The sequence below is a fragment of the Puntigrus tetrazona genome, chromosome 6 (genome assembly GCF_018831695.1).
Source record: "Puntigrus tetrazona isolate hp1 chromosome 6, ASM1883169v1, whole genome shotgun sequence".
Taxonomy (NCBI): Eukaryota; Metazoa; Chordata; class Actinopteri; order Cypriniformes; family Cyprinidae; genus Puntigrus; species Puntigrus tetrazona.
Window position 1 is genome coordinate 3,785,402 of NC_056704.1, and position 15,337 is coordinate 3,800,738.

The following is a 15,337-nucleotide window of genomic DNA, read 5'->3' on the forward strand; positions in this document are numbered from 1 at the left end:
CCTGTTTGCATGTTCAACACGGGTATTCATTAAAGTAGTGCGTTTCAAATCATCATTTTATTTGTCCTGTATTGTGTGCTTGTCTCTGGCGAACAGGCGCGCACTCGTCTCTATGAAATGCACACGTACAGATGCACGAATGCTATGACTTCGGATTTTTTTTTTTTTGCTTGATAATAATGCCTATGCCTTCAGGAGACTTTTTTAAATTATTTATGCATTGAACAACAGATACAAAATACAATACCATCAGGAGACTTTATTTATTAAATGAATACTTATTATACAAGTGCAAGCATTTTGTGAAAACCTTTTTGTGATCCGAAAAACGTAGCCTGGTGTGGCTTTAGAACAGAACAATTACTGGTTGCGAAGGGATAAATAAAGCACGGGAGCGAGCGAAACGTGTAAAAGAGCACGTCGTTATTTCCTTAGGGCCCCGCCCCTGCCCCGTGGAGTGTTTAGGTCGTGTTTACGCTGAACCCAGCGCGTCTCTCGGTCTGACGCGGAGCTGATACCAGCTGACCTGGCGACCCGAGCTGAACCCTTAAGAGGGACGAAGACACGAACACAGCCCTGACTGACTCGGAGCTTTCATTCGGCGGCGATATCGCAGCACGACCTTCTCCTGGCATGCGGCTCGTTTTAAACCGAGGTGAGCAGATCTAATACATTCATACAGCTGACCGCAATTAAGGTTCTTATGCACGTAGCAGGTTGGCTACTTCTGAAATCATTTGAAATAAATCTCAAAACGCTCCACGTTCAATAATAATAATAATAATTATAATAATAATAAAAACGCGAGTCTGTGCACACAAAAAATCTAATAAATAACTATCAAACATTAGGCTACTCTTATAGTGTAACGTAATTGCCATGGGAAAGATATAAAATAAATATCTGACAAAATCCTTTAAAAACCCAGTAAAAACGTAACGTGATCTTTGTATTAAGTTCGTTACTAGATTTTCATAGCCTTACTTGCCTTTTGATAAAACCCCAAAAGAATTAAAAAAAAGTAACCTATTCTTTTACAATACATATATATACATGCATACATATATGCATATGCATACACACACACACACACACACACACACACACACATATATGTATATATTTATTAGTCTGTTAAATGTTCCTTTCTATTTAGTTATTGACATTTAAAAGTGCTATTTAAACCATTTATTTTTTTAACTTAATTTTTTTAAATTAAAATGTAATTATTAATTAGGAGTAAATATCTGAATAATCAATTACCATGGCTTTCTATTTTTAATTATGCTCAAACGTTCCTAAAGTTACTGTCTCTGTAATTTATCTTTGCATCTATTACAATATACCTTTATTTCTAGAAGTGCCACATTGCTTTAGTTACGTAATATGTGAGCCTACATAAATCCTTCATTTTATTTCTGCATTCAAACACTAGGGGGAGGTAAAGATCTTCAAGACGGCAACAAAGAGTTTGTTGAGTGCCAACGTTTTAGAAGACCTGTGAGTTTGTCTTGTGATTCCAAATATTACAATACGGCCCAGACCTAAAGGGCAAAAAGCATGAAGGATCAACAGACAGTGGCAGAACAGACAGGGATGTACCCTCATGAAATAACCGATCCAATCAGTCAGGATGGAACTATGTCCTTCACAGAAGAAACGGTGTCCATATTAACATCCAGCAGCATGCTAGCCCGCTCTTTTCTCATCCATCCCAGAGGTCTGAAAGACCAAGAAAGCTCAGAGACTGACAGCCGCATCACTCTGCGTCGCAAGCGTGAGTGTATCCCTGCCGAAAAAAAGACCAAGGTTACTGGGACAAGCGCAAAAAGAACAATGAAGCTGCCAGGCGTTCGCGCGAGAAACGCCGCATCGGCGACAAGGTGGTAGAAAGCAGGGTTCTGGCTCTTCTTGAAGACAATGCACGTCTGAAAGCTGAATTACTGGCACTTAAGTTCAAGTTCGGTTTGATCAAAGATCCCACAGATTCACCAGCACAGATCTGCTCCTTTGATCCACATAACCAAACGTCTCCAGCAATACCCTACAACCGCTCCAGTACAAACTTACAACCTGCTTTTGCTCACGCATCGTCAATCTCACAGCGCGGCGGTCCGGATGGGGCACAAAACTACGGGTTCTTCACGCCTGGAGGGTCAACTATTAGGAGCCCCGAGCTTTCAGATGATCCTACAGGTGAACATATCCGAAAAAACCCAGTTGAAGAGCCAAGCGGTATTACAGCGGTGGAAACAAATTCATTAGTATGCCAAACGAACAATATGAAAGGTCTTCCTCATAAACTGCGTTTCAAGACTCCGTGTGGAACCGAAGGTGCCGATGCTGAAGTCCTTCTTCCAGTGGAGAACACTTCACAGTCTCGGTCTACAGGGGCTTTATGGAGGCCACAAACGCACACAACGCCACGTTCAGCGGCACTTCAGAATAACCCATCAATTCACGGGCGTAGAGAAAGTCAAAGTGTTATTAGAGTTCAGATCAGCGCGTTGACTGAAGAAGTGGCCCAGTTAAAGAAACTCATGTCTCAACATCAGCTCTCTAAAGTGAACTGAAATCATCCTTCCCACCTGTCTTCTGACCTATTCAAAGAAAAGAAGCCCATTTTTCTGATTGTAACAGACAAATATAAGAAGCCAGCTGGTTGTTCACTGGAACAGCTGGCAATTTAAGTGATTTTTAATTTATGTGAACGTTTCATATGTCTGTCTGCTTCACTACATGCAGGATGAAGTGAAAAATGTGAAAAGCTCTGCTGTCTTCGGCGTCTACTGGTGTGGCATATGGTGCTTTGTTTAAGTTAAACCACACCGGCAGCAATAGACCTTTACAAATGGCAATTAAATCTAAACCTTTTTCTGTACTTTTCGTATTCATTGCCTGTTATTCTTTTTTATTATTAAATCTCTGTTAGGGCTTTTGCTTGGGGAGAGAACTTGGGGTTTTCCGGGTTGTTTAAGTGCACTTGGGGTTCAAATACATTTTTTTTGCACATTAATTTTACACATCTGGTACAAATAAATAAGTGTGTGGGGGTTTTTTTTGGAAAGAAGGGAAGTAAACTGCAACAAGACTTAAACCACAGGTCTATTATTAAAAGATGAAAGATAAAAATCCTCTCAGCATGAATTGTATATCGTAAAGCACTGCATATAGTTCAGCTCAGAAATGAAATATCCAGAGTCTGTAACATGGTTCTTTCAAAATATAGATAAATCATAACCAATGTGTTTTGTTATTATTATTATCATTATTATTATTATTTAATCAGCCCAAAGCTAGTTTAAACACATTTGAGGTTTGAAAGATTTTTTTAAGATTCTGTAAAAAATGACACAGAAAGTGATCAAACATGAAAGTAAAGACATTCATTGTGTTAAAAACATTTCTATTTCAAATTGATTTCTCAGAATACTATTTCATCAGAATTGGTCAGCGCAAGAAAATACTACTTTTATCATTATTTTTACATTTTCATATGTTATATTCGCCATTTTAAATACTTGATTCTGGTGAACAAACACCCGAGCAGCATATACTCGGCAGTGGACTGATCACAAGCAGCTCTTTGCAGGGCAGCAGTATATTTGGCTCCCAGAGTGGCTGATTACAGCAACAACTTCAATGGCAGCGTCAGCACCTAAACGGCTATTTAAAGACGTGAGAGTGAGCGTCATCGATTCCCTATAGTAAGGTGTGAATTCAACATACAAAGCTAAAAGAAACATTCTCTTTTAGCAGAGGATTGCGTTCTAGAGTAGCGGGGCAGAAAGAAACAACGATTTGTGAATTAGTTTCCTCTAGAGATCCCCACAGTCTCGCTGTCTGCGAGACAGTTTATCGCAGCTACATGTTCAATGTCAACATCAGCACTTCTGTTGCTATTTTAGGCTGCGGGAGACAAAGTTATTGATTCACGAACGCATTTATGCTGAACGTTAAACATGCAAGCGATGCAAAAAGACGCAGGCAGGGAGCGGCGGATCGAAACAAAAGGTTTACAGGCTCGGCTGCCTAAATTCTGCTCTGCGTTGTGGATATTAAAATCGTGGCTCTCGGGCGCGCGTTTAGAGGTCGATTGAGCTCGTGCTTGGTTTTATCTGATTTCGTATAGCAATACACTTTTTCATTTAATGTGTAAGCAGCCATGTTAAAAGGGGTTGGAGAAGAAGTCAAGAAGTCTACAAAATCTATACAGTATACAGTAATCCACTGTTTGTTCATGTTAATTCACAGTGTATTCAAAATTTATTTTAATAAATGATGTAGAAGTATAGTTCGTTCTTAGAAATTTTGCATTTTATCACTTGCTCGTCAAAAGATCGTTTGCAGCAAATGGGTGCCATCAAAATAAGTGTCCAAACAGCCGATAAAAGCTTAATAATAGCCAGAATGACAATCTACCAACCATAATAATGCTTCCTCCTGGGGAAAGGCCCATCTCGTGTTGTCCTCTAATGTTTTTTTTCTGCCGGTTTTGCTCTTAAATTGTGCTTGGTCTGTGCATGTTTCTCTCCTGATTGAGAAAAAAAATGCATTCGCTATAAGAAACATTCAAATGAAAAACCTCTTAATACTTGCTGTTTACAAACATGCAGCTTTTCGCTTCCCGAGATGTTAATTGATGGACTTGAGGGATGTTGAGGATTATCCTGATCCTGAGTATACTAAGGAATACTGATGAACTGTTCGGTCTTCTGACGGCACCCATTAACTTCAGAGGATTCATTGGTGAGAAAGTGACGCAATGCTACATTTCTACAAAATCACCTGCGTCCTGAGTGCAAGTACATGTTATATTTTTGGTCTATTCCTTCAAAACACTTAACATCTTGTGTTTGCGATATTACCATGTGGGGGCACCACTATGCTTTGTTTATATATTTATTGGTTGGCTGTTGACTGTGACGTAATAAAATGCGTGCGTGTGTGTTCCATCCTGTACTTAAACTACACAAACATGCCAATAAACAATATCCACTTCGATATAAAGCTGGTCCCGATTTGTAAACACTGAGGTGTAATGTTTATTAGGCACTCCGCTTTTATGAATGAAGACATGGCGGAATTTCAAGATATTGCCCCCACTCATAACTACTAACATCTGCTCCCCTTGGATCTCAGATCTACTAGTGGACCGGCGAGTGTGGTCGCTCAGACAATACAGCCCCACAGAGGATGCCTACGCTGCTTCCTGTTCCACGATCCACATTAGATAAACACACATTGGGTTCTTTGTCTCTCCCAGCACCCCTCATCAACCCCTCTCTATCTGCAAGGAGGGAGGGGGAAACCAGTTGCTAGGCAGGCAGCATAACGGTTGCCTAGGGAACTGTAGCAGACGCAGCTGTGAGTGAATGGGGGAGAATGCGGAGGGGGAGGGAAAGGCAAGTTCAAGGCCAACACCCCCAGTCTGCGTAGTGTCCGTCAGCACCGCCACAGATGAAGGGGGAGCGTGCAGGCTGTCGGCGGAGGCCTACAACTGACATGTCTCTTGCCGTGACCCTCTTGATCCTAGCACTTCACTAGGATTCCATATTCTAGAGCGGTTTAAGACGGGGCAAAAGGTCACATGTTATAACGATTGTTGCAGCTGGCTTGAGATTATTTCTGCCACTGGTAAAAACACACGTACCGCGTCAAAAAGGTTCTTAAAGGTAAAGTTCACCAAAAAGATGTTGAATTTCACCCTCAGGCCGTACAAAACGCAGAATGAGTTCGTTTCATCTTTCAAAAGATTTTTAACCTTAAAAAAGATCGTCCTCCTATGTCCTCTCGCATCAAAGCCGACGCGCTTGAAGAGCTCTGGACTGTTTCGCTTGTAAACGGTGGCTGATCTGGGCATGTTTCAAAAATGCTGCTTTTCGCTTCACAAGACGTTTGTTGAGGAACTGGATTGGTGTGGATTACCTGTGGAGTTTTTATCTGCCGTTTTCTGACGGCACCCATTCATGTGACGTGCCGCTAAATCTCTGTTCCAATGAAGAAACAAACTCATCTCCATCTTGGACGGCCTTAGGGTGACTGCGTTTTAAACAAATCTTCATTTTCGAGTGAATCATTCCTTTAAGGTTCACCGAGGTTCACGTGCAAATTTGTGAGGAAAAATAATTGTATGACCTACTTCCATTTAAATGTAAATTTATTTTCTTTGAACAAACATTCCTCACGAAAGGTCCTGGATCAAGGGCATTTACAAAAATGCGTTTCTGAATCAAGTTTCTAACGATTTAAACTGAGCGACCGGTTGGAAAACGCTACGGTTGTTCTTGGAGAGATGACGTTACCTGTTTGTTTATGTATGATTAGCATATTCTGGGAACTGTACTGCCACCTGTACCATTATTCAGGTCAAGGAACACAGGGTAAAACAGGAGGAACAGATTCATGTTGTCTAATAAAGACATGTACGCATAACCGAAATATGAGTAAATGCTGCAGCGCATACAAGAATAAAATGTTAAGAATGTAACTTGAACTTGGTTTCCTGTTCTGGGACTGTATCCTTGGCCTGTATCGTGTTTTGAAAGAGGCAGGGTATGTACAAGTCAGAAATTCTTCTTGAACAACAAGCTTTAGTCAGGAAACTGAAAATCACTATGAAAAACTACGAACAAAATGATAGGCAGCTGAATTACATTAGTGCTTATTTGAGAGTCCTCACTTACTTAATTCAATGTTTAGCTATATTAAATGTATTTAACTTGTGTTTTTAAAATACTGTTACTGTACAGTAACTGCTAATTGTAAATAACAACAATATTCCAATTACACTAATAATATACAAATTACACTTCTACAATACTTATCCTCAAGGTCAGAATTTTAATTCGCTAATATGTTATTATTGTTAATAATAATAATAATAATAATACCATACGCCTGTAACTTTTTTTTTTAAAGCGCCATGTTACGTTTGACATGGATCAGTGCAATTTAATAGCTCTTAAATATATCCTTTTACTGATATGTTGGAAAGAAATAACAAAACGTATTTAAATAAATGTACTTAAGCTATATATATATATATATATATATATATATATATATATATATATATATATATATATATATATATATATATATATAAAAGATGGCCGAGTGAGACTTTTCTTTGAGCCGAAGTATCTTTTATGTAATTGTGAGTTTTTACGCAACAGTTTAGCAGTCTCGTAACCTCCTTCTTCCAGAGAAGCTGAAGTGTCGAGCACACAGAGGCGTGTTGAAGCCGCCGCCGCCGCCGTGAACGTGATCGGTGTATAGGGTGCGTGTCGCTCCGGTGAACGGGAGAACGGCTTTTTTTTTGACCACCTCCGTTCCCTCTTCGGTCATTTCTGCAGGAGCGGAGATTTGTGTATCGTCATGATGAACAAAAACGTGACTAGGCACCCAAAGCTCCGTGTTATGCAACCGCTGACCTACTAACACACATTCGAGGACGACGAGAGGAGAAAGTGTGTGTGTGTGTGTGCGTGTACGTGTGTGTGTGTGTAAGAGAGGAAAACTGGAGCAAAGCCTCCGACATAACATAAGGACGGAGAGGGAGGGAGAGATAGACGGCGAATAGCAGCACATTCAGGGAGTCACATTAATCGACACAAAGCCGGTGAGTGGATCACGACCCACGCGGGACATTTTCAGCCCAGACTGAAGTTGTAAAAGGAGGAAAGAGCAGGATCGGGACGAGAAACCGCATATAGAGACGCAGAGGAGCGATTCATTGAAGAATAAAAGAGGATTCTTCCGTTTAACGAAAGGAACGCGCTATTTCACTCGGGTGAGTTCAACTGCGCTCGGTTTAATCATATAACGCGATAGAAGACGTGCCGTGTGTATTGTGTTTTACTGGGCTTGTAGCAGGCTAAGCAGTTGTAGGCTAGGCTCTTACCTTGCAACGTGGTCAGGGCATGTTATTGTTCACATGGAAACGGACTCGGGGTCGGCGTGCCTCTCAAACGCATTCGCTGGCTGACGAATTGTTCGGTTTACAACGATTTTTTTTCTTTATTGTGCATTTTGGGGTGTCGTGAACTAAGGCGGCAACAGATTATCTCGCATTGTGCGTCGCATACGTATTCACATTCAATGTCAAGGCGAGACGGTCGTGGCGTGGGGGGAGGTGGTGATCATTACGAAATCCGAACGCGAGAGTGGCTGAGGGGTCAGTTAATGTCTGTGCATTGCGGAGGCGCCGTTCCTATGCGTTTCTATAAGTTAGTTGCAAGTCAGCGTTTCTTACAACGCGTATGGTTGTAAAATAGGACGAAGCGTTACGATGCCACGCGAGGGGTTGTTTGGTTTGCGCGATGTTCGAACAGAGACGGGCGCGTGGCTGTTCAATGATCACGTCACGGAAGACTAATAGTAACAGCGATTATTAAATAATAATTAATTAAATCCTTGTAACGCGAGTGCGTGTCTCGTAGGTTATCGTACAGTGTAAAACTTTTGGTTGGGAAAGAGAGGTTTAGTCACGAGGAAGACCGGCAGTCTGATGTTTAATCATTTATCATAACTAATTGTGATGCAATACCCGTTGCGTGCTCGGCTCATAAAAAGCTGACCTACTCCCAAACTAAGTACACTTTGCCCCTTAACAATTTCACCACTCCCCGTTCAGCAATGCAAGGAATCTGAAACTGCCTCACATTGCTTCCAAACTTCTCACAATACTAAGCATCAGTCTGAAAACCAAAAAAAAGAACATTCTGGTGTCAGAAACCCCCCCCCTAATGACATGCACGCAAGCGGTCAGCCATTCTGAAGAGTATCCCAGTCTCTGACAAGTTGGTGTCAACTTAATTTTTCGTAGGAGCTGTTGTGTTTTGAGCATTAACCTCTGTAATTAAGAGTCTAGCCAACACACCACCTCACAGTCTTACTGGCCTACTTGGCCTTTAGGTTTGGAAGGAAGGCTGGAGGCGGAACAGTTTTGCCTACATGTGACTGGGAGAATACATGCAGGGAGGTTTCCAGTTGTAAACACCATCCATGTGGAACGGTGCATAACTGTGTGTTTGACCGGACCACAAGCTCTTTTTTTTCTGAATTCTGGACGCTTATTCTCGGAAGAGGAAAAGTAAACAAGCTGGCGGAACCAATAGCACAAATGTGCAGGTAGACTGTTATGTCTTCCTCTTTATTTTTTGAAAATCATTCCTGTGCTAAGTCAGTAATTTACCATTAAATAAAGGTTTACAGGCACTATATTTATAGTAACTTAGGTGTCTGAATTTAGCTCGGCATGTCCTAAAATGATCCTCGACTGTGATGGCAATTTGGCTTCGAGCCACAACCTGCAGTCTGGACTGTGCAGTACCTCGCTCTCCGTTTTGTAGCTGATGAGTGATAGCACAAAAGCTGGCCAATCCTTGAATCTCTATTTCTGAAATCTTCCTCCCTTTTCTCATTGCGTTTCAGGAAAATGCTAGTGTACTTGATGTGTATCAGTGCATCACTGGAGTGATTCATAGCCCAGTTTAATCTAATATTCTGATGCTGACGTATTCGCTCTTTTTTCGTACCTCCGCAGTGCTGGTAAATTCCTGTCTCGTCCCCCAATTGGAATCCTTAACTCCTCCCTCACCCGAGCACACTATTTTTGGTAGGCACTATAATTCCTCCCCACTTGCTCAGACGCACTCTATCACAGACACACACCCGCGCACGCACGCACGCACACACCGTTGCCGCCCCACTGACCTATTTTACAGCACAGCGTTGGACCTAGTGCGCGCACGCACCGTGTTTACGGAGCAGCCGGTTTCTAGGTCAGTGGGACACACACGCAATGTCCACCGCCCTCCCCCTTGCTCTCGTTTGCGTTCCTACGGAAAAATGGTCATGCATGGATCGAGTACTTTGTGCTTGTATGTTTTCAGGATGATCTATCCCCACAGTGCGTTAAGCCTAACCACAATGGACAAAGTTATGCACAAATGTAGAAATACAAAGTAATACTCACTCGTGTGGTGGAAGATAAGGGAAAACTCAATCGGGCTTAAACAAAACAGGCGTATGCAAAGTTCTGTGTTTGCTTTTGAGAACAATGGGCTGTTTGTGTTGTACATTTTTGTTCCTCTTCCTCTTTTTAGTGTTGAACTGTGAGAATGCCTGGTGTTGAGGTTGTGCTTTAGCGATGGCGCAATAGCGTGTGGTTATGTAACATGAATTCAGATTCTCACGATAAGCTGCAGCATCGGATGAGCTAACAAATCCTCCTAATAATGAAAAAAAACAAAACAATAAGAAGTCAGTTAAAAAGTTAGCTGTGTACATTACGTACCAAATGTTCTTAGTTACATTGTCAATAAACGATGTTTGGATCACAAATAAATGATAAAAAGAGAATGAGGGTTATTCCGGATATTCCACACCTTTAGTTCTCTTCTGTGGTGCCTCCTTTGCCTGCAGTCCTGGCAGTCAGTCAGGTGTCTCTGATTATGTGACAGTGCAGTATCTTACACAATAAGTGTCCTACTGCAGCACGGCGTGATCTCCTACTCGCTGTGCTACGGTACTCTACTGACCTACATTTCTCTAGAGCTCGTAGGACAGAGGAGAAGCAGAACATTTCAGTTGCTGCCAAGATTGGATATGGAACACTGGGATGTTTCCGAATTAATAGAGAGAATACATTTTGCTATTGCATCATTTGACATTCATCCATGGTATTTATCATCAAAGCTGTAACGTTTGAATGCAGTTTGTAAGGGAAAGGTCTTCACAAAACCCTTTAATTAAAGTTAAATTCTTGTTCTAATTTAAGGGACTAAAAGTAGCTTACTTCTCAGCTATGTATATAAACCTACAACAGAGCTTAAATAAAGGGCAATTTAACCAGTGCATAATATATCATTTATAATAACTTTTTCCTGCTCTGTTACTACTTGTTACTTTTAACTCTATGACACATGTTTTATTCATTCTTGTAAACACATTTTAAGTAAACACATCCTGTTTCATTGTCTTTACAGATCTGTTCATCAAAGACTGGGATAAAACATTGAGCTGAGGCGGATCTGTTGAACGATCTGCATCTTTCGGGGTGCTTGGAAAAAGTTTATTCAAGAGCCGTCCCAACCTACACTGCCACCTCACCCATCAAGAACAAGGAGCTTTGCCAAGTCTACAAATTAAACTGTCTAAATTAAGAAAGAAAGCAAGCTAAAAAAAAAAAAGAAACACTATCCTTAGTAAATTAAACTCGTAACAGACCTATCCAATGACGGTTGTTTTTGTTGCCTTTCATCTTTTTCTTATCTTTTTGACCAATCTGGACACTTGAAAGGTTTGAAAGACTGGTTAGAGTAAGAGGAAAAAAAGGCATCAATCAGAAATACGTACGGTTCCTCTTTGGAGGAAACAACAGAACCTAGTACGCCATTGTGAAATCTGAAAATTAATTGTGTTTTTGAAGTGTGAATCAGAAACACCCTTCAGTATTTAAACATTAATTTTCAATGTCCACTGAGTGCCAGTTATACAAACTGGCCTTAATAGGACCACAATGGAAAGCCTAAATCTTTCTACCCAAAACAACAGTTCCAGTTTGGAAACGTTAGAAACGTTCTCAACCTACAGTGAGAGTTTACCGTCACCTCAAATCGCCAGCCCTCCTCGTCAAGGCCGACTAATTAAACCAAAACCCAACACGACCTGTCGGCGAAAGCGGGAGTTCATTTCAGATGAAAAGAAAGATGCATCCTACTGGGAAAAACGTCGCAAGAATAACGAGGCTGCCAAAAGGTCAAGAGAGAAGCGTCGGCTCAATGATATGGTGTTGGAGAACAGGGTTATAGCACTGAATGAGGAGAACGTGCGGCTGAAGACAGAGCTCCTGCAATTGAAACTAAGATTTGGACTCATAAGCTCTGCTTCTTACATGGAGAAGACACAGCAGATCAGCAGTGCTACCGAGGCAGTGACTAATGGAGCTAATGGTACCGGAGCATCTTCTGGAAATCCATATTACTCAAGCAGTGGATACTCCAGTGCTTCTCAGGTCATGATGAACTCTGATTCCTCAGAGGCTGAGCAGCCGACCAGGAGTGAACGCCACACAACGTTATCCAAGTACTCCCCTCGTGGATCACTGTCTGACATGTCTGATGGATCTTCACGGGACAGTCCTGAACCTATAAACTTTGACATCAAACACGAGAGCTCTGGAATGGACATAAACAGACTTGAGGCAAGTGTTCTTAATGGCATGTTCAATGGCCATCAAAGTCTTGGGCGACTGGATAATCACCAAGCGCAAGAAATGGAACAGCAAGAAGGTGCCAGCAACCCAGCTCCTCCTTCCGCCACACCCCAAAGAAGCGTCATCCTCTTTCGTTCCGGAAGCAGCTCCTACCCTGTCGAGAGCCAAAGGGTTGAGGACATGGATCAGCAGGTGGCATCCCAAACACAACAGAATGGACAAATCACTCATTTTACTCAAACAGGGTGCAATCTACCAATGAGACCGGATGGTTTAGAGACTCTTTCAGAGGTGGCACAGCAGCTGGCCAGGAGGTCTTTGGATTCACCAAGCTATGAATTCAAGGCAGATGTCGGAGAGAGCAGGCGGTTCGTCATACAGCAACAAGACCTGAGTGTTCAAGGACAATGCAGAAGTCAGGTTCAAGAGGGCACTCCAAATTCTTTTGCCCCAGATTTGCTTGAGGCTGGCAAAGCCCACATATACCAACGGTCCAATCCCTACCTCGGCACTCTGAACGAGGAGCCACCAGTGCTAACGTATGAAGGTTGTCCAAAAGCAGATGGCTTCTACCAAGAGCACTCCTCCTCAGGCAAGGACACCTCCTCTAGCGACGGAGACCCTCGCAGCTCAGATAAGGAAGCCTCCACTGACGATGAATCTCCCTCATCCTCTTCCTCTGATACTGGTGGATATCATGCTATCCACCAGTCCGCATCCTCACCCACCATGGTCGTCAGTGACGCTTACCAGTATGGAGACAACCAAGGGGAAATGAAAGGCACTGCTCTGCCACACAAGCTAAGGCTAAAGTATAGAGCACTATCTAACGGTGGCTCCCAAGACATCCCAGCTACAACAGCTGCTACGTCACCCGATTCCGCTTTGCCTCAGCACCCGTACCTGGCGTTAGCGCAGGTTAACCAGCAGCAAGGCAGCAGCTCTGGAAGCAAAGAAGGGGAGAGTGAGACGGCAGATGAACTTTGCACACAACAGTCTCCTTCCAGAGAGAAGGAAGAGGGATGGAAGGAAAGCGGGAAGAGGAGCTTTGGAGGACGAGGTAGCAGAAACAAGAAACGTGACTGAAACAGGCACATTGCATCCTTTAATAGAGTTAAGACAGGACTTGATAAATGTCACCTTTACCATCCATAGGAAGAAAAATGAAAATGGTACCAATTAATTGCATGAAAGTCCATTGCTTATACATAACAACAACAACAACAACAACAAGAAAGTAACTTGTGGTGTTTTTGGTCTGTTTTATATCAAGAGCGACTCTGTGACCTTTTAATGCAGCTCTGTTCTCTCACTTTCTTTCATAAGCACTTAACTGTAACTCGAAGTTACAAAGAGGAAACTGAACTTTTTCAAATGATCTTTTTCCTCTTTCAAAACAAACCTACAAAACTCTGTATAGCAACCTTCACCTTTGAATATTTACATATCTCTACCATGTTTCGTAGCTAAATGAATGGGAAGTCTCTGAACCCAAGTAGTTTTCGCCACAAGTTGATGGAGTTAAAGGCACAAGTCCTTTTCTCCCTAGTGATTTCAGGAGGAAAAACCTCAACCGGTTTAATGCCTGTCTCTCTCCTCTGCCTTTGGACTTTAGCATTATTGAAGCACTTGGATTATTATAATACTGTGACATGACTAAACATATCATATTTCAATATATTTTATGAAAAAAAAAATGACATGTCAATCTTAAAGAGTAGAAAAGTGGGAGAAAGACTACGAACACTGTCTACTTCTTACTGTTTGAATTTCTGTATAGTCCTTTCCTAATGTTCATATCTGATGCTTCCATTATATTTTTTAAATCATCGTATTTATGTCCCTGTATCACACCATTTGAGAGAATGTTCTCTTCATAGTGTTTCGGTCATTCATAGGTCAAGGTTAACCAGTGAAAAATCAGCTTTTTGTAGATCACGTTACTATATTGTATCACTGTAAAGGAGCCTGACGGATTGACCCTCTCCAAAGGTCACTGTGACCAATCATTTTTTGAAAAAGACTACCTGATATTTAGCCAATTAGAGTAAAAAAAAACCTTTCAGAAACGTCAAACGGTCTCTCCGGAGGCCAAATTAATATGCGGACTGTACAAAGTGTAAGATATATCATTGCCATCTCAAGATGGTTGTGTCCTCTGTGGTCAGGTTTAGAGATGCCTCACATGCTACCTCATGAGAAGAAACGGTTGAGGTTACGCAGAACTGGAGAGTTTCTCCTTTGGTGCGTGTAGCCCATTGCATCATCATGCCCATTAACTGTTGCGTATAAAAGTAAAATGCTGCAGCACACGACTAAGTGTTACCTAGACACAAATCCAGTCCCACTAGTTGTCTTTGTAGAATTTACCACAGCTGAAAGCTGCTTCTGCACTGAATTTTTTTCATCAGATTTTATACAATCTGTGTTTATTGTTCCCAAACAGGTGCCTGGCACTGGCCATTATGTAAAAAGTGTACAGACAAATTCTCTCTTTTGAGTATTTTAAGTTTGTATCAAGTTTATTTTGGCATTCTATAATAATAATTATTATTAATATTGTATTTTATTTTATATTCCAATGCTATTATTCTTTTCGGGTTAATATTTCTTGTGTCTGTTGTCTGTTCACCTCAATGTGATACAGTATGTATGTATTTTCATGTCCTGTTCATCTATTTCACCTCTGTACCCTGGTGTATTGTGTGGTATTTACTGAAGTTTTAAGAAAAAAAAAAAAAGATGTTTGTTAAAAGAGGTGGGCGTACCTGTCAAGGTGCTCAGAATGACACTAAAGGAGTGGAAAGAAAAATAAAACATGTTGTATGTTGAATTTAAGTTGCCTAATGTTGTTTATACGTCTCCGCTATGCCCACACAAGCCTTAATGCCCCATAATAAAGTGTTACCATAAACAATACCAGCCTGCACTTGCACAAGATTTAAAACCAGACCGACGGAAAAGCAAACAGACTTTACAGTTTCAGCTTCTGAATTTTTCCTCTCCCCTCCTAGCACCATAAACTAATTGAAATGAGAGCTCTGTAAATGCATAGGGACACTTTGTACTCCTGCAGGGCGCAAGAGTCATCCAATATGATGTAACACTGGCCAA

At 41.5% G+C, this 15,337-nt stretch overlaps 2 protein-coding genes and 1 long non-coding RNA gene across 3 annotated transcripts; 2 read left to right on the top strand and 1 right to left on the bottom strand.

Annotated features, from left to right (window-relative positions):
- Positions 1-284: 284 nt before the first annotated feature.
- On the top strand, positions 285-2,881 carry nfil3-3 (nuclear factor, interleukin 3 regulated, member 3). Its single transcript, XM_043241269.1, is given in 3 exon segments — positions 285-655; positions 1,436-1,801; positions 1,804-2,881. Coding segments are annotated over 2 exon segments (1,011 nt in total). The 5' UTR covers positions 285-655; positions 1,436-1,560; the 3' UTR covers positions 2,574-2,881.
- LOC122346554 lies at positions 1,660-9,970 on the bottom strand. The gene is made up of 3 exons (XR_006251143.1): positions 7,907-9,970; positions 4,427-4,534; positions 1,660-1,789 (listed from the first exon to the last, which is right to left on the bottom strand). It is a non-coding gene; the product is annotated as an uncharacterized LOC122346554 (long non-coding RNA).
- Positions 7,226-15,061, top strand: nfil3-5 (nuclear factor, interleukin 3 regulated, member 5). The gene is made up of 2 exons (XM_043241267.1): positions 7,226-7,795; positions 10,995-15,061. Exon 2 carries the CDS (start codon positions 11,528-11,530, stop codon positions 13,307-13,309), a length of 1,782 nt encoding a protein of 593 aa, XP_043097202.1. The 5' UTR covers positions 7,226-7,795; positions 10,995-11,527; the 3' UTR covers positions 13,310-15,061.
- Positions 15,062-15,337: the final 276 nt, after the last annotated feature.

Coding starts and splice junctions, on each gene's coding strand:
- nfil3-5 (XM_043241267.1), top strand. CDS start 11,528: ATGGAAAGCCTAAATCTTTCTACCCAAAACAACAGTTCCAGTTTGGAA.